This window comes from Lotus japonicus, chromosome 4, assembly GCF_012489685.1.
Source record: "Lotus japonicus ecotype B-129 chromosome 4, LjGifu_v1.2".
Lineage (NCBI taxonomy): Eukaryota > Viridiplantae > Streptophyta > Magnoliopsida > Fabales > Fabaceae > Lotus > Lotus japonicus.
Window position 1 is genome coordinate 83,147,943 of NC_080044.1, and position 27,746 is coordinate 83,175,688.

Genomic DNA, 27,746 nt, shown 5'->3' on the forward strand with positions numbered 1-27,746 from the left:
TTTCAACTAATACGCGCGTTACATGAAATTTGCTCAAAAACGGGTGCATTTAAATTTAAATCCAGACATATTTGGCATTTAAGTCTTACCCCATTGTTAATTTGTTACACCCAACCCCAATAATACAAAATTACACCATATCACCTCAAAAAGGATACAGTCTGAAATACCGGAAATCTAAGCTTAATTAGTAATTACAAACACCCCAAAAAAAGGAACCATTATTCAGTGTTTGGACTTTGAACTATTACAGCTATTTTACAACAATCCACCTCCATTGATCAAACTGTACAGAGCAGATCATGGAGTTGTTTCACCTCCCTTCCTTAACAGTGCCTCCTGTATACCATAAAGATCAGTCGTGCATTTCCATACATACATATGTACAATAAATTAATTAATTTAAGCACTTCTATCATAGGGCAATATATAACACATGTCAGGGTCTATGTAACCTTAAGAACAGCTTATTCTGTGTGTAACAAGCTGTAATTCGAATGAGCCAAGGTGACTAATTTATCGCTGCTATACAGAGCACCCATTCCAACTTCCTAAAATGTAATACATGTGTATGAAGAATACAGATTAAATAACGATTTACCAATTGCCTTTCCAAGCTGCGCTTCGAGTCTTCCTTCTCTTGATTGCACACACCACACCAGCTAGAGCAATCTTTTCTGAGCATTTTCTCCACTCTGAAACGAGAACTGCACAAAAAAAATGCAACCTTCATCTTTAATTTAATACGGAGCTATACAAATGAATAGAGAGAACAAAATAAAATTGAAGTTTTGACTCCATTCAGGTAAAAAGTTAGGGTATACAGTAAGGGGAAAATAACTTTACAAGTCCATGCTACAATAATGCAGTTACAATAAGAGGCTATGCTCACCGGATGTAATGAAATATATGAAGATGATTCTAAGATCTGATTTAATAGTGAGTAGTAATACTACCTACAAGTGAAGTTTCTTTTAAAGGGAAAAGCCAAAAACTCCCCTATAGCTTCAGAATCTACACTGACTCAAAACTAACTTACACCAGCCAACCCCCTTAGTTCCACATCCATACATTATATATGCAAGTGAAAATACAATAATAAAGTATAATAGGCAAATAGCAGTGAATACGAGGAAAATTTGAAAGCACCTTCTGCACCATAAAAGAAGGTTGACCCGGCGACCTGAAGTTGTGGCTTTAGCACCATGGCGAATACGACCATGATGAAGCACAGCTTGTCCAGTGACATGGGGATAGTCATAGATTTCCTTCAATCAGTTAATGGAGTCCATCAGAAAAGTACAAATAAGTTTATGATAAATTGCAAGAAGCAGATTCATAAATATCCTTAGCACTAGTAAATAAACTAGACTAAAAAATCTCAGCAGAACAATGTGAACTAAAAATAGTAGCACCACCATCAAAGCAAACGTATGCTGCTATTGCTATAATGAAAAACACAAGTACTTACAGATGCACTGATTTTTAGTCCTATTTGTACACCACACATCAATTGTATAGCATAAAGTAGCACGCTTTTCTCAGAGTAATTGAAAGAGCCAGTCAATTAACTAAATAGGTAGGAAAGCTTCACTCTACTCACCTCTTCAACAGATATATTGGTATAATTTTGTAAGCTCATTTTGAAGCAACAACCTAATATATACTTGAAATGAGAACACCAGAGCATTTGTATACCTTATCAACGGGTAGAATTCAGCTCCTTACGTGGTAATTAAACAAAGAAACTAATAAGTTTTATTGTGAAATTTTTCACTTTTATTATGTAATACTAAACCATGCATACTGTTGAAGTATGTACTTCAATAGAATAAGCATCTTTATACCACTTTCATCCATTCTAATATCTGTATTAGTGAAAAATAATAGATTTCCAAACGTACAAATTATTTATATGTTTCTCTCATGCACGTGCTCAAATCCTTTCACTGCCAACTAAATGATTGTTCTGTAAACAAGGAAAATTAATTCGATGTCATCAAATTAACTATCATTGCCTTTGCCATCTACATCAACACTCAAAGATCATATGGTCTAGTTTGAGAGAAGAGCAACATATACTTCATATGGAATTTAAATTGGGGGGTGGGAGAGAAGTCTCAGCAATGTACTAGTTATTTCATCTCAATTACTTACATCTGAATAAGTTGCTGTTGTTAAATGCTTATCACATCGCATGCCCCGAAAAAACAATTCCCCTCCCAAAAATTCCTTGCTGAGGCAAACATTCAAGGTAACTTCTGAGTCATCCACATGGAGATCTACAAATATAAGACTATTTGTTAGATTTCATTGCTTATTACAGGCTACAACATTGCAAAATGAGAAGTCTTATTACAAAAAATGCTTGAAATAAAGGAATCATACATCATAAAAAAAAATTACAACAAACCTACACAGGCATACTGAATAGTAAAGGAATCATAGATCATCGAAATTACAACAGATGCATGAAATAAAGTTGTCAAAAATATTAGCAACCAAAAAGCTCTTTGGCAGTAATTTCACATTGTTGTTGCAAGGTTCACATACAAAGATGCCTTCTCTGGAATGAATGGCCGATAATATGCACATGGCCTTTAGCTTTAAGATGATAACAGAATTCATTTTTCTTAAAGGTTAACACAAGACATATACAGACAGTAAAATCAGTTTCAGTAACTATTACAATGAGACTTGGTCAATGTGCATGTACCACATTCTAATAAGATAAGCTATATGCTTGCATTTTAAGATAGATCCACATCAAAGACAAAGAAATTCTAATCAAGTGTAACCTTACCTATGTCAACATCTCTATTTATACCATATTCAACGATAAACCCATGATGAGAATCCAAGTTTGATCCACCAATTCCTGAAAAGAAAACTGTAGAACAAGGAATTAGTTGACTAAAATACATCTTCAGAAAATGAGAAGCCTATAGGAGGATGGCTACAGTATCTAGTCTCTTCTAGCGAATAAATACATAAACATAATTGGTCAAATCACCATGAGCAAAAGTAGTCTCTTCTAGCGAATAAATACATAAACATAATTGGTCAAATCACCATGAGCAAAAGTCATCATGCAGACTTCATTCACCTTTCGATAAAGGAGAAATAAAATCTTCCATAAGCCTGTGAAGCATGGTTTCAAGGCCAAAGTCGTCAAGTATAGCACCATACTTATTCATTATATTGGGACGCTTAATCCGAAATTTTGCCTCATGAACCCACTTCTTAAAATTTTCAACCTAGAGAGTCCAAAAAGAAATTTCAAATAAACACATATAAGCATCTGTATGTGCGTCCACTACCAAATTCTAACTTAAACGAAGAATGAGATACTGCTTATACTCCGATAGTTAAAATGATAAAGTACCTCTGATAACAACAACTCACAAAAGTGTGGCTGAAGCATTTTAAATGTAAAAATGCCTGGGGCGGGCCGAGACATTATACTTCTAAAGCTTTGTTCAGTATTAACATTAATAGCTTCCAGAAACTCTGGGACAAAGAATGCTTTAGGATTAAGAGTGTACAATTCTTCATGCAGAGGCTGCAACATTGAGATATAAAACATGTGTAAGCCTTGCTAAAAAGGAACAAAAAAGGGGGGGAGGAAATGTGGGAAAGATGTTCATTATACTTAAACACATGTGCCTGAGCATAAATCATAAATTGTGTTTAATGAGTGTGCCATAATAAACGGAATAATAAGTCTTTTATAGCAGGCTCAAAAATATTGAAACATTAACAAACTATGTTGAAACAAACACCCAACAAAATAAAAATCAATAGAAGGTGAAATGTATGATGAACTGGATACTGCATAGACCTATTTGATTCATCATTAGATGCATGACTTGATCAAATAGGTCAAGCCATTAATATTACGGGAAAGTGGGATTCATTATTAGATCAAGCCATTAATATTTTTTAGACCTATTTGATTTAAGAATTTAGTTGCATGACATTCTTTATCTATCCCTGAGAGTATTGTTTCAGGTTCAACATAAATTTCAGTTCAACAAAATCAGACAACAAGATCAAGCCGACAATTAACATTTGGATACAGCATACCTGATAATTTCTGATAATACGCTCTCTGTATGTTTTATACCATCGGTCCTGCCAAAATCAAATTGAAACCATCATAAAAGTACAAGGTAGAATAATGACAACAACCACAACAAGAATGATAATAGAAACAATAAATAGTAAGCTAATAATACAAAAATGATGACGGTGATGATCAAGAACAGAATCGGAAGCGAAAATTTATCACATTAAGCAAAACCGACATTAATTAATTAGAGGAGCGAATGCAAAAATTTGGAGGGCGTAATTACAGCTTTTGATACTATTATGCTAACAAAAAAAATCCTCTTGGGGGTGAGGTGACTGCCCCATTATTAATAGGCAGCCTTATTAATATAGCTGGGTCCGTCCCTGATGATATGCTTCTGGGTTCGTCCCTGATGATGAGGAAATTAGTTTTTGTATTTTACAATTTATTAACATAAATGAAAATTTTCTCAAAGGCAGTTCTTCCTTCCAGTTCATAACGATGAATCAAAAGTCACAATAGAACTACATGCAATAATAAATTTATTAAAACATCCCTTTCTAGGTGAGTTGCTCTTCTTCCACATCATACCAACTTCACAACTTTCATGGTATTCATTTCTTTGTCCCGCTCTATCCTAAATCGAGGCAGTGTTTGAAACTAATTGTTTCACTACAATCCTTAAACCAGATGTACACCATCAATTGCCAGCATGTTATAGTAGAGCACACAATTTGGAGTCAATGTCCAGAGGAAAAAAGATAATAATCCACCATATACAGCAACATATATTTAATCCTTCAAACTTGCCCTCTCAAATTGTTCTTGATACATCAGAGTCATAGTTATTTCTCACATCACAAGCACAGAAGTTCAACCAATTGACTCACGAGCTCATTCACGTGTTCACTCAGAAAGGGAGAAATTTCCAATTTTTTACCAAAATGATGGCATTTCGTGACAGTCTTTGCAGTTTTACTTTTATTCTTTGAAAATTCCTCTCTCAAGTGTCCTTTTTCCTCTTTTCCTTTAATATTTCTTTGTTTGTTGCGCAAAAGAGTTAGTTGCAGGCTAAATCTGTCTACAAGTCAATGTTATTAATGGCGGATGACGGAATATGGTGGAGAGCCAAAAACCCGCCATATTTGACAAATAATGATTGCGGATGGCCGATTATGGTGGGATATCGACCATGGCGTAGAACCAAAAACCCGCCATGAGATCCACCATGGTGGATATTTGATAACACTGCTACAATTTCTCGATTTCGAGTCTTTATGTTATATAAATTCTTGTTGGTTGAAAAATATAAATTGATAATCAGGCGCCTATAATATAGCTATATTTTTACTCTTGTTTGAAGATTATAACTTGTTGACCCTTGTTTAAATTTTTTACCTAAGGAACTAGTGTTTATTTTTTCTATGAACATATAGTAATTAAGTCATTTGTGTATGTTTTTAACTTGTTATTATAACTCTGTCATTGTATGTTTTAGATATTAATGAATATTTTTCTATACTACTAGTGTTTTTTTGGAAAAAACAAACTCATGTATTAATATAATCAGGAATGGAAACGACAATACAAGATAAAGAGAGTCGACAGCAACTAAAAAAAAGAGCCAGCTATGCCTAACGAGATACACTTAAAAATATAGGAAACCGAAAAGCAATACAAACTACACTAGAAGAGAAACTAAAGGAAAGAAATCTAGCAGTAAAAAGAAATCTACTAGTGTTTTTAATCATTGTTGTGTTTTTTAAATATTACTTATGTAGAGATACGAGTTTGCAAGTTGAGTTCATGATCGAGTTTACGGTCACTCCATCAGTTTACGTAAACTCTAGAGTTTCCAAAAACAACTACCGTTCAGTGTCGTGACAGGGCTCACAATCAACACTCAACAATCCTGATTTGTAAACTCTCAAATAGTACCAACACCCATGTGCATCTTACTATTCTCTCAATATCTATTATCATATCATACCACATACATCTATGATCTATCACTTCTTTTTCTTCTCTTTCATATTCCTATTTGGGTGTAAACACCTCAATAGGGTGTCAAGACAACATTTTGAAACACTCAATATCTGCACACATTCACGAATGTTTGATTACATTGTTTCGTGTAAACTATTATGTGTATGTTTGTTTTTACATTGATGCAAACACATATGTGATTTCACACCTATATCAACTTACTAGTGGGTAAGCAAAAAATTGCCACCTTGAGTTCAACATAGATTGCAGAAGCAAGAATTTTCCATGTTGAGCTCAACAGAAATCCAAACCCACACTACCATGAGTTCAACTAGTAAAACAGAAGCATTGCTTGGGACACAAGGCATGCATGCAGCATTTTGAGCACCAACAAACACACAATCTCTTGCAATTTGCAGGCAAAACAAACAAAGCACAAACAAGCAATAACGATAGAAAAGAGAGAGATAGAGATTGAAGCATACTCTTTCCAGCCTCTGAGGCGACCAGTAGTCTTTCAAAATGTCGCGCATGAAGTTGGCCTTGACGTCGCGAGTTGCGGTGAGCATTTCTGGTCGCAGATGCCTCTCCAACGCGCTGAAAAGCGAAGAGTGGTAACCCAGTTGCAAGTCCTCGTACGATTCCGGTTGGTGATCTTTGTTCGGATCCGGCATGAGTCTCGGCATAGGCTTCGGGGGAACAGGTACCGGCGGCCCCATGGGGCGTTTGCCGGCGCGGACTTCGTCCCTGATCCTGCATTTGGAAGAATAAACAACACAGACTGCAGGTTGTAGAAATGGTGAAAACGAAAAGTTAGAAATTCGGAGAGAAGTTAGGGTTTTGTCTTACCTTTCTCTCTCTCTGACACGCTCGTTCATCTTCTTCAGAGAGTGAGAGTGAGAGTGTTGTTCTTTTTGTTTTATTACAATGAAAATGATACGGAGAATATATAGGGCCAACCAACCTTGGTCTTTTTTTTTTTTTTGATGGAACCTTGGTCTTTTTGAGTCTCTCCCTGTTTGGATCAGGAAAAATAAATAAGATTGACAAATCTTAGTGCTTGATTCTTTAGATTAAAAAAAAAAAATGAATGTATGTCAAATATGTATCACTTAAATCAACTATACATGGGTTTTCAGATTAGTTAAGTTGATTTGAAAAGAAAAAAATTGGGGGGTTAAATGATGTCTTATTAGTATCTTAGAAAGCGTGTTTGTTAAATATCAATTAAACCACAATTATGGGCATGCAACAACAACATCTACGAATATGTTGAGATACTCGGTAGTGTCAGTATTAATAGGTGCTATCACTCACTTCGAGATAAAATTAAAAATCAATAGATATTACATTTAACAACATGAAATAGACAATAATATGCTTAAAGAGTTTTCTATCATTGTGAATATAAGGGTGGATGAATTATTGTTATCTTCTTCGTCATAGGTAAGGTGAATCTATGTTTTATGCTCGTTTTCAAAAACAATAACTTACATATGTGCTTGCTTGATGAGAGGTCGACGATCCTGGTAACCTAATGCGTTTCAAACGACCATGATCCTCACAAATCAATGTCGAAAATGAAAGATCGATTGAGAAAGAAAAAAAAAATGGCAGATAAAAATGGTTTACGCCAAAACAGAGCTAGGGTTTCATAGTATATTCGAGAGAGAGGAAAGACTTATAACATGAGAAAATTGAAGGTAAAACACTCTTTTAAGGATTGGCAAGACATTTCTTTCATTTTTTTCCGTGGATATATAGAATCAAACACCAAATCGTGGGTCCACCATTTTTATCTTTAACATAAATTTCTTTCCTTCAAATGTCCAAAAATCTTGTATTCCACCCAAAATTAAGCTTTTAGATTTATTTCGTAAAAGAAAAAAACTACTGCTCAAAAAGTCGGTCCTTGTTCACTGTTGTTTGCATGAGTTTTGGAGTTTTTTAGTTTTTTAGTATGCTAAGTATGCTATTAGCATGAGAGAGTGCGTGTTTTGTCTTTAATGTTTTATATTGTATTTTTGTATTACTCCATAGATTTTAGTCCCGCCGAAGAAATTGTTGCTAGGCGTAATTAAAGCATGTAATATACAAAATTTAAGAGGGTGAATACAACTTTTAAATACTACTATATTATGTTACATAGAACAGAGAAAGAGACCACGTAAATTTAATCTGCATACACTCGTGTGCTTATTAAGCTGGCTCATTGGTAAACATTACTATAAAATTAGAGAACAAGTCATAAGTAACAAAGTCTCTAACTAAAATTTTGTCTTGATTGGTTGATATTACCAAATTCACTACACACTTTGCCATCATAACATGAAAATGATTTTCACACATGCACCCCTAATCAATAAATTGAGAACTCGAAGAAATAAGAGACTTACTTTATTTTGTCAACTATCATCATCCCTTGATCCTCCTATTACAGGCTCAAGTTTTGCATGTTCATAATGTTCTACATCTTTTTATTCTTCTAATTCATTTATAAAGGAAATCTAAAATTTTTAAAGTCTTTTATATTATGAAACCCTTAACGTAGGAAAAATTAGATTGACTTACTATCACCTGCACTTTAAGGGCATGTCAGTTGAATCAAGTCAATCAACAACCTCATATATACTCAGTGTCAGTTAGACCATTAATCTCGTTGGAGTCTGACTATGCATTCATAAATGCTTTGCCAAGGATGACTAAGGAGATTTGAAGAGCTTGGGAGGATCTGTAGCAAGGTCTAAAGCAAATGAAGCTCATGAGAGTTTAGTAGCTTCTTTGTTTAAGACATGATAGCTCAAGAATAGAGTTTGAAGAAACTTTATTTCATTGAAAAACAACACATTACCATTCTGTAATCTTTACCTTACAAAAATCAGAACTTGATTGTAGAGGAGAGGATATTTTCGTAATTTAGATCCTATCATTCAAAAGGAAGAAATTGAAAGAGGATATTTTCGTAATTTAAATCCTATCATTCATCACAACCGTTCAAATTTTGTAAGAGAGACACTATTTTCAGAACTGAAGTAACAAAACTGCAAGCTTCGCCGCCGCGCACTGCCGCAATGTTAACACAATCTAAACTCCTCCGCCGTCGGAGCTACGTTCTACCTTCCACCTTTTCTTTTCCGCGGCGCTACCACAGCGACTCAGAGGACGAAGGCGAATCAACGGTGACCCAAGTCGTTGAACTTCTCCGATCTCCGGCGAAGCAACGGGACTATGATCAGCTACGCCCCTTTCTCTGCGGCGCCTCACATCACCAACTCCTTCAAATCACTCTCGGCCTGGGCTCCATTCCCGACGCCCTCGACTTCCTCCACCTCAAAGCCAAAGCAGAACCCAACCACCCTCACCACCTCTCTTCCGTGTTCCAGGGCGCTCTCGAGCTCGCTACGCGACACCCCAATTCGCAAGCAGAGCTTCTGAGTCTTCACACCTTCCGAAAATCCAATGACTTGAGCATCCCCCTCACTACCAAATCGGCTTCCCTTCTCCTGCACTGCTTGGAAAGCGAGCGGATGTTGGACGATGCGCTTCTTCTGTTCAATGAGCTCGACCCATCTTCGAAAAGCACCGGACATTGCAACGGGTTACTCAGAGGGTTGATCAAATCAGGTCGTACTGATGATGCACTCCACTTGCTCGATGAAATGCTTAAACCGGATTCCAAGTTTCCTCCCAATGATTACACGGGTACAATTGTTTTTGGGGAGCTGGCGAAGCGGGAGCGTCATGGAAGAAGCTTTACTGATGAGGAGATTGTGGGGTTGGTTACCAAGCTGGGTGAACATGGAGTTTTCCCTGATACGTTTAAGCTTACACAGCTGATAACCAAGCTGTGTGGGAAACGGAGTAACGGTGTCGCGTGGGAACTTTTGCATGGTGTGATGACATTGGGTGGTCCAGTTGAAGTTGCATCGTGCAATGCCCTGTTATCAGGGCTAGGAAGGGAAAGAGATATTCAGAAGATGAATAAACTGATGGCGGAGATGGAAGAAAAGATGATACAGCCTAGTGTCCAAACCTTTGGGATTCTTGTCAATCATTTGTGCAAGGCTAGGAGGATTGATGAAGCATTAGCGGTGTTTGATAAATTGAGAGGCAAAGGAGAAAATGAAAAGGTTGTTGGTGTTGAACCTGATGTGGTCTTGTATAATACTGTGATTGATGGACTTTGTAAAGTTGGTAGGGAAGAAGATGGTTTGAGTTTGTTGGAGGAGATGAAAACAGAGAATAAAAACAGGCCAAACGCAGTTACTTATAATTGCTTGATTGATGGGTTCTGCAAAGTTGACAAGATTGATAAAGCACATGAACTATTCATTCAAATGAAGGAGGAAGGAGTACAGCCTACTGTAGTCACATTCAATACATTGGTTGATGGTTTGTCCAAGCATGGAAAGGTCTTTAGTGCAGTTGAGCTTTTCAACGAGATGAAAGGGAAGGGCCTGAACGGAAATGTTAATGCTTATACCTCTCTGATATCTGCCTTCTGTGGCGTGAACAATATTGATAAAGCCATGCAATATTTTGAGGAGATGTCGAGTTCTGGATGCCCTCCAGATGCACGTGCTTACTATACTTTGATTAATGGCTTAAGCATTGCTGGTAGGATGGATGATGCCAGTGTCATTGTGTCCAAGTTGAAACAGGCTGGGTTTGGTCTTGATCTAGCTTGCTATAATGTCCTCATCAGTGGATTCTGTAAGAAGAAAAGGCAGGAAAGAGTTTATGAAATGCTTACCGAAATGGAAGGAGCTGGAGTTAAGCCTGATACTGTCACCTATAACACTCTGGTTTCCTACCTTGGCAAAACTGGAGATTTTGCAACTGCCAGTAAGATGCTGAAAAAGATGATTAACGAGGACCTTGAGCCCTCTGTTGTAACATATGGGGCAGTTATACATGCATATTGTTTAAAGAAGAATGTGGATGAGGCTATGAAAATTTACGGGGAAATGTGTTCTACATCCAAGGTTCCTCCCAATACTGTGATTTACAACATCTTAATAGATGCTCTGTGCAAGAATAACCATGTTGAAAAGGCTATCTCTCTGATGGATGACATGAAAGTAAAAGGCGTTCGGCGTAATACAACCACGTATAATCATATTTTCAATGGGGTTCGGGATAAGGGAATGTTGAAACAAGCACTTGAACTTATGAACAGGATGATTGAAGATGCTTGCAGTCCTGACTATAGAACCATGGAGATTCTTACTGAATGGCTTCCTGCAGTTGGTGAAATAGAACAATTACAACGTTTTATCCAAGGGTATCAGGTTTCCTTGCATACAACATCATCTCACATTTTGGATAATAATCTGATGTACTCCTTCAAGAATAAAGTTTAAGCAAAAACAAGTTGCTGCCCTTTTGGTTGACATAAGAGTATGCAACTTGCATCTGTCTTTTTGTTTTCTTTCTCCCATGCATCCTTTCTGGTTGTTGGTCAACAACCAACCACATCTATAGAAAATAGTCTCTCCGGTAGAAGAGCTCTGTTGTATTTTTTTTTTCCTCTCTACTAGGTGAGGTGAAAATAATAGATGTAGTTTATTCAAGTTGGGTTTCTAGGGAATTCAATTAATTTTTTTCTCTCTCTCTCCCTAAACAACATCTAAGTATCTTACCATTGCATTGGCAAATGTGAACAACATACTTGTGCATTTGGTAAGTAATCATGGATGTGATACTTATTTTTATCGGCCAACCTTGTTTAGTTGTAGTGTTTCATTATAAATATTACATTTCTGATATATAGTGATCTATGAGACTATGACAGAAGGAAGCAAATGAAAAATACTTGGCTGCTTTGAAATCTATAGTCCACTGTTTGGAAGGTCACAAATCACAAGATCGACTTAGAACTTCTTCCTCGGTGGCCTTAAGGATAAAGTTCTCATCATGGAGAAAGAATTCAGTGATATCAATTAAAAAATCGATGATACATTATAGGGACCATTTTATCAGTTGGTGGTGGCGGTGGTGGTAGAGATGGACCTCAATTTCATTTCCATTGGTCAAAGATTGGTATTGAGAAAGAATTGGTTCCTGTATTCTGCCACTAACTCCATTGAAATTGAAATCCATTCAAAAGGATAACCTTTTTTTTTTTGAAATGTTCAAAAGGATAACCTTATTGTGCTATTAAGCAGCAACTAATTCAATCAACCTTTGTTAATTCTTGTTTCCGAGGCCTAGGCCCTCTTTTTGTCTCAAAAAAGTAGACACATTGCTTCCATAGTATGTCAAATAATAAACTGTTGGATTAAATTTATGGTGGAAAAAGTTGGATAGGGATAATTGTCCTGCTAGAGACCTCTCCTAGTTGACAATCAACCGTTGATGCTTGTAATACTCTTTATGTGAGAGTGTAGTTAGGCTTGGGTCTAGGCCCCTTAGTTACAAAACGAGCTTTATATTTCTATACATTAAGTAGTTTGGTCGCAGCCTAGGTTAGTGATTATATTGAAATTATGAAAATTGTGGAGTGTAATTCGATTGTGGTGACAGTTAAAACCGCGACTTTAACCAAAATGCAGTTGCAGCTAGAATTTGTAAGATTATGGGATTTTCCCAGTAATCTATCTAACTGTAGTTTATTAGAGTCAATAACTCAAGGTAAAGCTGGTTTAAGGTAAAAAAAATTGGAGGTGCATTCAAGAGAATAGAAGAATACAGGATCAAATTTGATCATGTAGAAGCAAGTTTCATGGGCTTTTACTGCACAACATGTAACTGTAAATGTAAATGTATATTTCCTATATCAAAGAAACATTTGCCACGAGAACAACTGCAAATCTCAAACATATAAATATTGAAAACCAATTAGAGAAATCAATCCTTTTTATCTTGTCGTTAGCACCAAATGGATTAGTTCTACTTTATACCAAGTAACAACTTCATGAGTTCTACTTGATTCAGCAACCAATGGAACAGGGTCCCCTTGTCAGCAACCAATGGAGTTCTACTCAGTAACCATCCTCTAACTTAAAAAACAGAATTCAAATACAAAAACACCTGAAGAGTTGGTTTAATAACAGGAAATCGAAAACACAGCGATAAATATGTCATGGTGCAATGGCAATTGTAGCTTCCCCTCCTGCCAAATCAATGCATCCTCCAAAACAAAGATGCCCCCCAGATTCCAACATATCTAAAAGATCAAATATAACTTAACTCAATGATACTCCATAATTTCATGAGCAAGTCCAGTGAAGCTTCTTTTAGCAAGCTCAGAGTATACATAATCCCCACAATTGCAAGAAAATATTAAATGATTTACTTTAAGAAGCAAGCAACCAATTTGGAGTAACGATCAAATCACATGGTCAGGGGAAGGGAAATACATGAAGTCATTAATACAATCAACAGCCATGGCACTAAGAAAAATGATCAACTATTGATGAACTCCCAAATACACATAATAAGGACATCCAAATTTGCAAATAACAATACTAGCCAGAGCAAGTCAAAAATCACTTAATCAGTGTCACTAAAAGGAACATAAACTAACAACTTCAAAATTAAAGCAAGAAAAGACAACATGATGATTCTGTTTTTTTCCTCTGCAAATTTTTGTCTCTTGGTCTAAATCGTAACCTCTACCTCACAGTTACAATATCATCAATCTTCAAAATCATCCGCACGCACTCTGTGGCCAAGGTGATAGCACTCGTGCTTACTAGCAGCGGCTGCACCACATTCTCCTCCAAGATGTTTGTGATCTGACCCTTCCTCACATTGATTCCAGTATTGATCTCACCCTGGGCATGACGATTCCTCAGCTCAGTAACAATTGCAATGGGGTTCAAACCAGCATTCTCAGCCAGAGTATAAGGAATGACTTCAAGTGCCTCAGCAAATGCTCGAACACAGTAACCCTCCATCCCATGAAGCACCTTTGCCCAGGCACCCAGTTGCCTGGACAGCTCTATCTCAGGTGCGCCACCGCCGGCTATGAGAAACCTCTTGGCAACCAAGCACCTAACAACACACAAAGCATCATGAAGACTCCGCTCCGCTTCATCTAGCACAAGCTGGTTGGATCCGCGGACAAGCACAGTTGTGGTCCTCCCCATGTCCTTAATCCCAGAAATCTTCACAATCTTGCCATCACCAAGAGAAACCTCCTCCACAAGATCAGCATAACCCAACTTCTCGGCGCGGAAATGCTCAATGTTGGCAATGGGCAAACAGTTGAGTGTCTTGGTAATGAACTCAATCTCATCCCTTTCCACATCCTTGATCACCAATATCTTAGCTTTAGCAAGGTAATGCAGAGACAAATCAGTGACAGCATCTCTTAAAATGCTCTTCTGAATCAACAAAACATTGCAACCAGTTGCCTTAATCTTCTTAATCATGCCCAGAATGTAACTCCTCTCTTCCTTCAAAATCCTATCCATCTGAGAGTAATCACTCACCACAATGCTCTGCTCAATGTCGGTTTTCGGCGGTGAAATCTGGAACTGGATCACGGCAATTTTAGCATTCTCCATGCGAGTAGGTCCACCAGCGGCATGGCTCACCTTCTTGTCAAAGACAAGGCCCCTGACGAGCTCGGTATCGTCCACGGTGCCCCCAAGCTTCTTCACGATCTTAACATCGCGGAGATCGACCATTTCAGGCTGGGCGGGATCGATGACTGTGAGGACGGCGTCGACAGCGAGGGGAGCGAGAAGGGTGGAGTACTGGCTGACGACCTTGCTGTTGAGGGAGGTGCTGGCGGATTTGACGAGTGAATCGCGATCGGTGAGCTCGACGGGGACGGCCATGGCAGTGAGGACGTCGACGGCCTTAATAGAGGCCTTGTAGAGTGAATCGGAGATGACGGTGGGGTGGATGCCGCGGGAGAGGAGGAGGAGGCACTGCTCGAGGAGTGCGCCAGCGATAACGACGACGGTGGTGGTTCCGTCGCCGGCTGCGGAGTCCTGAGACTTGGAAAGCTCGACGAGCATCTTGGCGGCGGGTTGGAGGACCTGCATCTTGTTGAGGATGGTGGCACCGTCGTTGGTGATGATAACCTCGTCGGAGGAGGTGGAAATCATCTTGTCCATGCCTTTGGGACCGAGACTGGTGCGGACGGCGTTGGCGACGGAGCGCGCGGCGACGATGTTGGCATGACGGATGTCTTCCTTGCGCTTGTTGTCGACATAGGATTCCGTCTTGGAGGATCGGTGAGGAGCTGCAATTGCCGCCATTGGAAACCCTAACAATGATTCAGTGAGAGCAAAGTGTTTGTTGTGTTGAGTCCCGATTCAAACTGATTTGTTTATTTAAGAGGAAAAAACTAGTGTGGTGTTTTTTGTGAATGGTTTCAATAAAACAATTATGTTAAACCAATTTTCGAGACCAAATTATTTTATTAATTGTTGTACCAAAAACATATTCTAACCTCTAAACTCTAAAGGGTACAATTTTAGATCACTTACTTTCACCGGTTATAGTAGGTCAACACATTATTTTTTTTTTTAAAATATCATTAAAAATTTATTATATATTAAATTTGTTTAAAACAAAATGTGTTGACCTGTTATAGTAGGCAGTAATGATATATACACACCTCATTTTTTAAACACTTCTTTCCACATCTTTTTATTTCTATCTTTCTCATCTTATCATCTATCACATCTCATATTTTCTCTCGCTTACTTTTTCTTTTCTTCCTATCTCTCTCATCATTCCACCTCTCCACCTCAAAAGAGAGGTGTGTATTAAACATTACTCAAAATAGATAGGAACAATAAAACATTTTATTAAACCTCAAAATTAGTTGCCTTTAGAGCATCTCTAATGCTAGATTCTTAGTTTTTAGTTTTTAGCCCTGTTCATGTGGACTCGTACTGCCACATATACTTAAGCAACTCTGTGCAGATTTTACTTCAACCATGAGTTCTTAGTTCGTAGCATTATTAACATGCTAATTCAATACTCCAATTAAATTAATTAATGAATGAGAGAAAAAAAAATTATTTTTTATGCTCAATACGTTCTAAGAGAGTAAGTATGGTTTTTTATTTCATTTCAGAAAAAAAAAAGTATGTTTTTTTTAATTGAGCAAGAATGATTAAATAGATATTATCCTATTAAAAATAAAATATTACTTAAATGAAATATTGAGCAAGTTTGAGAGTTTTTCTATAACCTTAGGGGCACGATCTATCTCCTTTATCTCAACTCCAAGGTAGTTTTGCCACTAGATCAGGCCAAACTTTCAAATAGATTACGCTCAGTTCTAAAGAAATTAAAAGCTTATGTCAGGTAATAGACCAAGCTTAGACCTTGAATTTTTTAAACAAACTGAGCTTATTTAAGCAAAATTTCTACTCCTATATGGAACAAACGAAAAAAGAAAAAAAAAAACAAGCATGAGAGATATTTCCCAATAAAAATAATTAAACAATAAAAAATATAAAAGTAATAACATTTACGCCTTCACTAGACGCACCACCTCCAAGATCGACGAAGGCACGATGAAGCCATTACAACCCACCAATGAAGGACGGAAAGACCCTGATCTCAAGAGATCTGTCATCGTTGAGAAGAAGAGTACTGTTAGATCCGGAGATCTTCTGTCGTGAAAGGAAGAAGGAACAACAAGGGACACCACCACCGCTTTATTGGAATACAAGGGGCCAATTCGAAAGGCAACCATCGCATACAAAGTCGCCGGACTTCAAAAAGCTATAAGAACATGGACAACATGAGTCTAAAACAGAAAGACAAGAACAGAGCGGGGTTGCCGCCGTGCACAGGGGCGACACGACAGCCACCCAAGATAAACCAGGTTGAGCAAGGGTTTGTCACAAAGCAGTTCTCTTTTCTATTTTGTGGTAAAAAGGTGGGACCGAGAAATATTACTTCAAAATAAAAAAATTTAAATATTTAAAATTAAAATTTCATTTCATCTCAATTTTGCTGTAAACTTTCCAACCTAAGCTTAGATTGCAAAACTGTCCAGAAAAGAAGAAAAGAAAAATTGATTTTATATAATAAATATAAATAATGAATAAAAAGGAGAGAAAATATAAAGAGGGGAGGAGTTAGGGATGCAAAACTGCTTGGCCAGTGCAGTTCACCATCATCTCATCATCAGACTCAGACTCACACCATGCCAATGCCAATGCCAATGGCTATATTCAACCGCTACATCCGATTCCGAACCGCCACAACTCCTTTCCTAACCGCCAGGCGCAGACTTTCTTCTCTTCCCACCTCCACCGTAACCCTCCGCCTCCGCGTTTCCTCCTGCTCCGCCGCCCTCCGCCACACTCGTACTGCTGCGAGCCTCAGGAGAAGCACTGTAGCTCTACCCTTCTGGCACCAGCAGAGCTCCACTTACGGGCGTTTTGCCTACCAGGACGAGTCCAGTGATGAGGATTCCGATGTCGAATTGGCTCCTTCTCAGCAAAAACAATTGGTTAGTTCAGCTCAGTTTCATCTATCTCTACAATTGACTAGTGTGAGTGTTGATTATGACTTATTATTAGGGCGAATCAACCCTCGAAAACATTGATGAGTGGAGGTGGAAGCTCACCATGCTTCTTCGCAATAAAGACGACCACGAAGTTGTCTCCAGGGAGAAGAAGGACCGCCGTGATTTCGACCAGCTTTCACCTTTAGCTACCAGGATGGGTTTATACAGGTTAGTTGCTACCCGTCTTCTCAATTCACATATATTTGTTTGTTTTTTCTCTTGTATTGTTCAACTTTTCAATTGGCAGCCGACAGTATGCGAGAGTCCTTGTTTTTAGCAAGTCACCTTTGCCCAATTACCGCCCTGATTTGGATGATAAGCGTCCACAGAGAGAGGTAATTGCTTTGCATCAAACATTTTTCTCAATTAATGAAAGGAAACCATACCTTACACCAGCGCCAACATGATTGGACTTGAGCTTAAGTCTTTAGGATTACCATTGTAGTTGCAAGCCTAGAAATGGAATTACTTCAGAATCTTAAAAGGTTAATTTTCTTTAATTACACATCCAATCAAAAAGAAAGTTATACCATGAAGACTTCTAAAGTATGTTTGCCAGTTTTTGTAATTAAATTGAAATAATACATTATTTTGTACTTTATAATATTGACGCTTGTATTAGCATATGTTACGTAGCAACAAACCATCAATGACAATGTCATCAGTGATTCCAGTGAAGGAGACTCTGTCAGTCTGTTGTAGTTGTTGACAGTGATGGTTGATGAGAGTAGAGGTTGGGTAGGTGACCGTGGCTATGGAAATGATAACAGCGATGCAAATCGAAGTTGAGATGCTTGGCTAGAAAGGTTTTCATAGTATTGATTATTGATCTTTAAGTGGCTAGGCTGTTTTCTTTAATGTAGGTGATAAGTCACAAGTGCAAAGTTTAGGATGCAAAGTCAATATCTCTCAACTCCCAAGACTTTGGATTTTAGGGTATGGGTTTGGACATCAGAATTGGAAAGCGTTTATTTTAGTTCCTTGTAATTGAGATAAGGAGTCAGGAAAGTCTAAATGGATAACAAACAGGAAATTAAGAAAGCAGTGTCCCAATATCAATTGCAATTCCAATGTAAAATTTTGGGCACAATTTGAAGCACCAAACAGTGCTAGGAGTTATTAACAGAGTAACTGACAACAGCCACTTTATGATTTTAATTCTATAAAAATGCGATTTTCGTAAATTCTCTTCCTTCTCTCGCATGTGTTCTGATTGACTGCTTTTCCATGCTCTTACAGGTAACCTTGCCGTTTACTGTTCATAGAGAAGTAGACGCTCATCTCCTTACCCATCTTTCACATAAGGCTACAAAAAGAATAGGTGCTTTGGATGATTCATTGCGTACATCAAGTGATGCTAGAGGCATTCCTGCCAATGATGGAGTTTATGAGCAGCCGGAGCCCATGACCCATAATAGTGTTGTCAAGGAGAAAATCCTTCAACGAAGAAGTTTGCAACTGCGTCAACAACAACAAGATTGGCAGGTTTATTGTCTTTCCCAGTCTGAACTCTTAAATGCACCTGATTTGCCATTATTGTCTCAGTTGGCATTTCAGTAGTTTGGCCTAACTCACATTCAGTGGGGGTGTGAATTTAAGCAAACTGTGAATTGTAAATTTTTTATAGTGCAGCCATGTTTTTTAGTGCATACATCTAGCATTTTAAATATTTTTACAAATGGACATAGGGTTCATCCTTGACCTGTATTATTCTCGTAAGAGTTAATATCTTTTAACTTGACAATACATTTTTAGTGGATACAAAGCTAGTGATATGTTAAATTATTTTTGGGTAATATGGATATTTCATTGTAATATTTCCAACTTGCAGATTAACGAACCATAATTTAGTATTCTGTATGCATACTATAATTCATGTTGTGGTTTCAGACCTTTTGATAGATCATGTTGTCAGCTGTGACATTATTGATCTTTTCAATGTGAAATTTTCTATACTTGAATCTCCTCTGTTATTGTGTTAGCCTTCCAAAATGTTATAACACATACTGGTTTATCCATAGGAGTGTCCTGAAGGGCAAAAGATGCTTGAACTTCGTAAAAGTCTTCCTGCATTCAAAGCGAAGGATGCATTTCTGAAAGTCGTTTCAGAGAATCAGGTGAAATAGAATTAAATGGTGCTCTTTGTGATTGGTTATTTATTACTTGCCTTCAATGTAATTTTTCCTTTACAAAAGAAAACCAAGATAGAAAAGCTTTAGAATATGATGCCTATGTATGAACCTTGGAAGATGATGTTGGTCTTGGATTAATCAGAATAATAATATTTATATGAAACATTATTTTCTATGCACAACGAACATTGGTTATGCCTCAGCTACAAAATTTTAGAACCTGTTTGGTTTCATAAAACATTTTCTATTTCCATTTCCTATTTTCATATTTAAGTACAATAATGCCGTCTTGTTTTCACTTTGTTTTGTGTTTTCAAAATTTGCTTTCACTTTTTCTGCACAAAACTTTGAAAACAAAACAAAGTGAAAACTGTTACTTCTGTAACTAAAACTGAAAATGGGAAATGGAAATAGAACCTAATCTTGCCCTAATTTTCATAATACGTCATTGCTGTATTACATATTGAAATATGTGAAGCTTTTGCATGGGATGAACTGGATTGCATATTACGTCTGGTAGGCATGTAAAAGATTAGGGCGAGGGAGGAATAAAGGGACATGCATAGAGAGATATAGACACTGGAATACAGTCATACACAGTTTTATCAAACAAATGCAACAACTTCTGTCATTGGTTATAGATTAAATAACCAAAACTGCATTATGCTTTAGTAAAGTTTTGAAGATTAGAATCCTATAAACTACATTTTTTACATTTTGTATTTCTAGCAGCCGAAAGCTAACTATCAAATTGATCAACCTACTGTTTCTGAGAAAATGTAAATGTTAACATTTTCTTTGCAGGTCTATTACAGAAACTTTGAATTCTAATCTGCTCATGCTTAATGATAATTTATATTAATTGGTAAATGAAAATTTGCAGGTTGTTGTTGTCTCAGGTGAAACTGGTTGTGGTAAGACCACACAACTTCCTCAATACATATTAGAAACTGAGATTGAAGCTGCACGTGGAGCTGCATGTAATATAATTTGCACTCAGCCCAGAAGAATATCTGCTATGTCTGTTTCTGAAAGAGTTGCAGCAGAGCGAGGGGATAAATTGGGAGAATCTGTTAGTTTATGGCCTTTTGAGCTTGCTGATGCTTGAATTACTTCTACTCAGATGCATATGATTAACTTAAAACCCCTGTATGTTTTTCTTCTGATAGGTTGGCTACAAAGTTCGTTTGGAGGGTATGAAAGGGAGGGATACTCGTCTTCTTTTTTGTACCACTGGTGTATTATTGCGGAGGCTACTTGTGGATAGGAACTTAAAAGGTGTAACTCATGTTATTGTTGATGAAATTCATGAACGTGGAATGAATGAAGGTAGCTACATAATTGTTATATTCCAATGTTGTTTGGTTCTATTCAATATGACAGTATCATCTTACCATTTGTTCACTTTTGTTAGATTTTCTTCTCATTGTCCTGAAGGAACTTCTCCCTCGTCGTCCTGATTTGAGGTTAATTTTGATGAGTGCAACCTTAAATGCTGAGCTTTTTTCTTCCTACTTTGATGGTGCACCAACTATGCATATACCTGTAAGCTCAGGATACTCATTTCTGTAAATCTGTTAAACTTCAACAAGTGCCATCCAAATTTATCTTATTATACCATTGTATTTGAATAGCCATAATATTTGTTCTGATGTGATGTATTCATGAACTTGCCAATGACCAGTGATATTCTGTTTTTATGGACATGATGATTTTTATCTCTTGATTTTGGTTGTATAAGATTCTTAGTATAACTGTGTAGTTTAGCAGTTCATCCACTTAGTTGTTGAAGGAAAAGCTCTGGGTGGATTTTTTGGCATATTAACTTTTTGAAGGATTGTAAACTAACAGCTTATTTTTTGCAATATCTGGGTGGAAATTGCACGTTTTGTTCTTTTGGGATGAGTATAGATAAGCTTGCAGATTATGTGAAACAGTGAAAGACATGATGACTTATTTTACTTTTGATTTTTGGGGACCTGTGGAACTTCTAGGGTTTTACATTTCCAGTTCGAGCGCATTTTCTTGAAGATGTTCTGGAAAGGACTGGATATCGGTTGACTCCTAATAATCAAATTGATGACTATGGTCAAGAAAAGACATGGAAAATGCAGAAACAAGCTCAAGCTTTCAGAAATAAAAAGAGCCAGATTGCTTCTACTGTTGAGGTATACAAGTTGAGTGGGAAGGCTTTGCTTTTTTTTAAAGGTGTTTTTTGCTATTCTACTAACCTCTCTATGATTTGCACAGGATGCATTAAAGGTTGCAGACATTAAGGGATATAGCCTACGCACTCGAGAGTCATTGTCTTGCTGGTGTCCTGACTCAATTGGTTTTAACCTTATTGAACACGTGCTTTGCCACATTGTTAAGAATGAAAGGCCAGGTGCTATTCTGGTATTTATGACTGGTTGGGATGATATAAACACTTTAAAGGATCAGCTCCAAGCTCATCCTTTGCTGGGTGATCAGAGCCGAGTATTACTTCTTGCATGCCATGGTTCTATGGCCAGTGCTGAGCAGGTGATAAGCTGAAAAGAAAACACTGTAGATAGTTCTTGTTGCTATCTAGGTTACAATTCAATGGATATTTAATAGCTAAATCTGTCTTAGAATTTTGGACATAATGACTCTCTTAAGTTTATTCAAAGTTAAGTACAATTTATTAAAATTGGGTACTGTATTATTGGTTTTTGGGAGCATGTTATCTATTCGTTTGATAAAAGGAGAGAGATTTTAATATCAAACTTGAAAACAAAATTTTAGAAAGTCTTGTCAAGCATGAATTTGCACTTTGCAGCAGTAATTGACTATTTCAGCATCTTGCTTTCTAACGCCTTCTTTTACTGGGGAGGACAGAGTTTTTCTTTTTCTTGAGAATTTGGTTGGGCCTACCCTGACTTCTTTAGCCATATCTCTAGTCAATATAGGACCTTAACACTTCTTATATTGAAGCAACTAAATTTTTATACTCTAGCTGAATAAATCACTTCTAAATTTCACCTTATATTTCTAGTCAAATTTATGCATTCAATATATTCTGCAATGAACTGTTTGGATTCCTGTTTTGCCTTTTCTTCTGCAGAAGTTGATATTTGAAAATCCAGAAGGAGGGGTGAGGAAAATTGTTCTTGCTACTAACATGGCAGAGACTAGTATTACCATCAATGATGTTGTCTTTGTGGTAGATTGTGGAAAAGCAAAAGAGACATCATATGATGCAATAAATAACACTCCTTGTTTGCTTCCGTCTTGGATCTCAAAAGCTGCTTCGCGACAGGTATTTGAGTGTTCTACTTAGTTTTTTGGATTGCATTATATGAGAATTAATTTTTCTATTTCTTTTCAAATGAAAGACAATCTATGACTAGGGTTAGAAGATCTAAGAAAACCTCAGGACCAGCTGTTTGAAAACTTCAAATATTATACTGGAATGTATGTTTTTGATGGAACCAAATGGGATTAGACTTGGGTGTTAATGTTTCAATTTTAATATAAATTTCATATTAAGGGTAAAAACATTTACCCATATCTAGAACCTGAGCTTATGTGATTGAGTTAATAACTGTTAGAGAAACTCAGAACCGTGAAAAGTGTTTCTCATTGATTATTGAAAAGCTAATGATACAAGTGTTTGATTACAACTTATATAGAACTCTATAGCTTGCTCAACAAGCTTAACAAACACTCTAACTGATTCAGTTTGACAGCTAAGCATAACCGCCTAGCCTAACTGAATTGCCAACTCATCATAACAACCCTAGTGCTGACTGTTAGTACAGTTAGCAACTACTAAAGTGTAACTCTATACACACTCATACAGTGTACCCTAATAATAACGTAAGGTGAAGTGAACATTCTTTGTGTACACAAGGTATGTTGTTTTTCTTTACCATATATGCATATATACTTCAGATGTCAGAAGATGTTCAAAGTCATAAATAATATTAATGTAGCCTATTCAGTATTTTGAAGACGTTTTGTTCAATATTAGATTGAAGTAATGTGTCAATAGGAAATAGATGTTCATCCCTCGTGCGTTTGTTGAATCTGTGAAGTTGGACTATTAAACAGCTGCTCACAAGAAATTGTGCTATCAAGTTGACCTCCAGTTTTTTAGTAGTAAAGCTACCATATGTGACTCCATTGTCCATTGTACAGCTTATGTTTTCTTTCCCATACCATTTATTTGTGTTAAATATATGGATTGTCTGATTCCTTAAAAAGTTTTTGTTTCTTTTCTATAGAGAAGAGGAAGGGCTGGTCGTGTTCAACCCGGAGAATGCTACCATCTTTATCCCAAATGTGTTTATGATGCTTTTGCTGATTATCAATTGCCAGAGCTTTTAAGAACACCTTTGCAGTCCTTATGTCTGCAAATTAAAACTCTACAACTTGGAAGCATCTCTGAGTTTTTATCCAGAGCTTTGCAGCAGCCAGAGCCTCTCTCGGTAAAATCATTGCACATATATTTGTTACTTGCACTCAAATATGATGGCTGTTATATGAATTTATTTATGTGAATCGTATGTGTTTATTTTAAGAAATTTATGTTGTCAACAAATTTCATTCTGCAGGTTCAAAATGCTATTGAATATTTGAAGACTATTGGAGCCTTAGATGAGAATGAAAATTTGACAGTTCTAGGTAAGAAACAAAGTGTACTTTAGCTTCTCCTGCCATTTTTCCATTAAAAGAATTTTCTCCTGTCATTGGTTTCTACAAGCCTTTTCAATGCATTATTTTGATTTATTTCAGAGAGCCACGACTGAGATTTGAATTTATAATTTTCAGGGCACAAGTTGTCGATGCTTCCTGTAGAACCCAAACTTGGCAAGATGCTCATTTTGGGAGCTATCTTCAACTGTTTGGATCCCATATTGACTGTTGTCGCTGGGCTTAGTGTGAGAGATCCATTTGTAATGCCAGCTGATAAGAAAGATGTAAGTTATTGTTATGACTACTGCCCCCCCCCCTCCACCACGGACATTTGATGTTCCTCTTGATAGAAAGAGTAGTTGATTTTCTTAGTTTTGATGTTATCAGTCACGTGAGACCAGTTGTTTTCAAGAGCATTATTATTTGAAGTAACATATAGGAAGTTCATGGACTCATGCTGCTCTGTTTATTATGTTGGACCTATCAAGCATGCACTTTGCACTGGTTGATTAGGTTGATGCCATCAAGTAAATATGGCTTCATATTATGTTTTTTAGGGTACTTATATACTTATTTTGGTTTATTTTTTATGTTAAAAATGTTATCCTGTCATTCATTATTAGCTTGGATCACTTTTATCGTAATCTATATTGCTATGTAAGTAAAAAACTCATAGGCTAGTACCATTTAGTGCGCTGACCGTGGGGTTAGAGATTAGTCTCACGACTGGGGGTACCTTGGTTAAGACCTAAAAAATATTGCTATGTATGTGTGTTAGGGAGGGAGAGAGGACCTGGCATTGTATTTGTCATGAAAATGAACATATCACACAAGCTTAAGTTGTTAGGTAAAGACATGATTTTATATCTAACAACCTGCTCCCACATAAAAGTGTATTTTGGACTAGAAGTGTATACAGGAGTCCACTTTACCTTGTACTGAAGTTTAATTTTTATTGAGAAAAATAAGGGCAACAAGGGTCAAATTTTAAACCATATGGTCATAGAGATTTTGATACCTTGACATGAATGTTTTTGTATCTAAGTGTGCCTAATTGTTGACTGTATGTTTTATGCAGCTTGCAGACTCTGCTAAGGCCCAATTTGCTGCTGACTATAGTGATCATCTTGCACTTATCCGAGCTTATGAGGGTTGGAAGGATGCTGAAGCACGGAAAACTGGTTATGAGTATTGTTGGCGAAATTTTCTTTCTTCTCAAACACTTAAAGCAATTGACTCTCTTCGAAAGCAATTTTTTTACTTGCTCAAAGATATTGGTCTGGTTGATAACAATTCTGAAACCCACAATACATGGAGTCGTGAGGATCATCTAGTCCGAGCAGTTATCTGTGCGGGTTTGTATCCTGGAGTATCCTCTGTTGTGGTAATCCACTCTACTTGTCCTTTCCATTTGTGTAGCACTTCAATTTTTAGTTTTCACTTGTCAATATTTTTTCAATACGTATAATATTATTAAGATATGGAGAGAATACTGTAGTGTTTATTTATAAATTAGTTGCAATTTTCTGATGTAATTTTTTTTATTGTACAACTTGTGTTATGCAGAACAAAGATAAGTCAATATCACTGAAAACAATGGAGGATGGTCAGGTTCTTCTGTATGGTGTAAGTTTTTCCTTCAAATACCTGATGTTTCCATCCATCAATTTGTTTATTTTGATGACATTTTTAGTTGGGGGAAAATATCATCCATCAAAGTTCTGAAGTTTGGTACTGCATCATGCAGAACTCTGTAAATGGCCGTGTATCCAAAATTCCATACCCATGGTTAGTGTTTAATGAAAAGGTGAAAGTGAATTCAGTATTCCTTAGGGATTCAACTGGTATATCTGATTCCATGCTGCTCTTATTTGGTGGGAATATATCCAGAGGCGGATTAGTAAGTTCCTTCTTTATTTCTCTCTGTATCAGTTGTTCTTTTTGTATGTGCCAGGTGTTTCCTTTGGACTATTTATTGTGCTGCAACATGTGGTGAAAATGCAATTCTTTTGACAGGATGGTCACCTGAAAATGTTGGGAGGGTATTTGGAGTTTTTCATGAAACCAGAATTAGCCAAGACTTACTTAACTCTGAAGAGGGAAATGGACGAACTTATACAGAAAAAAGTAAGTTCAATTTTCCGATCATAATAGAGTAATAGAGTTAGATACCTATCAAATTCTTCTGTGAATTATTCATTTGTGTAGCCACATTCTTCTACTAATTTTCAGTCTCCCCCTTTGAGTTCTTAAAATATTTACTTATTCTCTGCTCGTTATGCCAGCTTCTGGATCCCATGTTGAATATACAATCACATGACAAGCTTCTTTCAGCTTTAAGATTGTTGGTATCAGAGGACCATTGTGATGGCAGATTTGTCTTTGGTCGCCAGGCCCCATCACAGTCAAATAAGGCACTGAAATACAAAAGTGGTGATGGAGCTGAGGGTGATAATTATAAAAATCAGCTTCAAACATTCCTTACCAGGGCTGGACATGAACCGCCAACTTACAAGACGAAGCAACTAAAAAACAACCAATTCCGTTCTACTGTCATATTCAACGGCTTGGACTTTGTTGGTCAGCCATGCAATAGCAAAAAACTGGCAGAAAAATCTGCTGCTTCCGAGGCTATTCTATGGTTAAAAGGGGATACCCATTCTTCTGGTGGTATTGACCATGCATCTGTTCTACTGAAAAAGAGCAGCAAGAAAAGTAGAAAAAGACCGTTTAGTGATGCTAAATGGAGTTGAGTTTTGGATAGATCTGTTGATAGGGTGGTATATTGAAGAGGAGGAACTTGTCTAAGGTGAAGGCTATGGTGCAATGGATTCAAGGATCTTTTCCAATCATAACTTCTGTACAGAGCTATTAGGGATCTTGAATCTGTCAGGTGCAGATCTGAGCCCTTGTATTTGTAAAAGGGTGATTGCATCCAGAGTCTTCCTAAATACGGGGCAATTCAAGTGTGTATTTTTACAGTTGCTTTTGGCTAATTCATCCCTGAGCAGAGATTAGCTACTGTACTTGCAAAAGAATTCATGAAAACAGAGGAGCTAGCAGCTAAAATTTTGATGCTGATAATAAGCTATAGGAGAGCATTATGAGGCTTGTTACACCTGAGATGAATTATTTTCATGCTGATACTGTAAGCTCTAGGAGAGAATTCAACGAAAAGGCATATCAATTTTGATTTATCCAAGTTCTGCATTTGAATAGAAAAACAAGAAAAATTGATTTAAATTGTATAATTTTAATAACCTCTAACCATCAACTCCACTATAGTTTCCGCCATTTTGTTCACATTCCACTGTAAAATAAATTGCGAATATCCAGCAATGTTTTAATTCTTCATGAGTCATTCTTTTGTTGTTTTTATTTTTTACATGGTTTTGATTTCATGTAT

At 36.9% G+C, this 27,746-nt stretch overlaps 4 protein-coding genes across 4 annotated transcripts; 2 read left to right on the forward strand and 2 right to left on the reverse strand.

Moving 5' to 3' along the window:
• Positions 1 to 23: 23 nt before the first annotated feature.
• LOC130714242 (2-oxoglutarate and iron-dependent oxygenase domain-containing protein CP2-like) lies at positions 24 to 7,060 on the reverse strand. The gene is made up of 10 exons (XM_057564137.1): positions 6,908 to 7,060; positions 6,544 to 6,811; positions 4,087 to 4,134; positions 3,386 to 3,562; positions 3,107 to 3,257; positions 2,804 to 2,890; positions 2,158 to 2,282; positions 1,150 to 1,268; positions 602 to 707; positions 24 to 339 (listed from the first exon to the last, which is right to left on the reverse strand). Exons 1-10 carry the CDS (start codon positions 6,934 to 6,936, stop codon positions 301 to 303), a joined length of 1,149 nt encoding a protein of 382 aa, XP_057420120.1. The 5' UTR covers positions 6,937 to 7,060; the 3' UTR covers positions 24 to 300.
• Positions 7,061 to 9,048: 1,988 nt separating this feature from the next.
• LOC130715033 (pentatricopeptide repeat-containing protein At3g61520, mitochondrial-like) lies at positions 9,049 to 11,665 on the forward strand. Its single transcript, XM_057565025.1, has one exon. It carries the CDS (start codon positions 9,130 to 9,132, stop codon positions 11,419 to 11,421), a length of 2,292 nt encoding a protein of 763 aa, XP_057421008.1. The 5' UTR covers positions 9,049 to 9,129; the 3' UTR covers positions 11,422 to 11,665.
• Positions 11,666 to 13,447: 1,782 nt separating this feature from the next.
• On the reverse strand, positions 13,448 to 15,353 carry LOC130711283 (T-complex protein 1 subunit delta-like). Its single transcript, XM_057560833.1, has one exon. It carries the CDS (start codon positions 15,271 to 15,273, stop codon positions 13,675 to 13,677), a length of 1,599 nt encoding a protein of 532 aa, XP_057416816.1. The 5' UTR covers positions 15,274 to 15,353; the 3' UTR covers positions 13,448 to 13,674.
• Positions 15,354 to 17,114: 1,761 nt separating this feature from the next.
• LOC130710396 (DExH-box ATP-dependent RNA helicase DExH3) lies at positions 17,115 to 27,701 on the forward strand. The gene is made up of 19 exons (XM_057559644.1): positions 17,115 to 17,492; positions 17,563 to 17,717; positions 17,797 to 17,884; positions 18,789 to 19,034; positions 19,571 to 19,666; positions 20,565 to 20,753; positions 20,851 to 21,010; positions 21,096 to 21,226; positions 21,676 to 21,849; positions 21,932 to 22,204; positions 22,767 to 22,961; positions 23,929 to 24,132; positions 24,259 to 24,328; positions 24,476 to 24,624; positions 25,419 to 25,724; positions 25,907 to 25,966; positions 26,088 to 26,240; positions 26,357 to 26,467; positions 26,626 to 27,701. Exons 1-19 carry the CDS (start codon positions 17,184 to 17,186, stop codon positions 27,091 to 27,093), a joined length of 3,537 nt encoding a protein of 1,178 aa, XP_057415627.1. The 5' UTR covers positions 17,115 to 17,183; the 3' UTR covers positions 27,094 to 27,701.
• Positions 27,702 to 27,746: the final 45 nt, after the last annotated feature.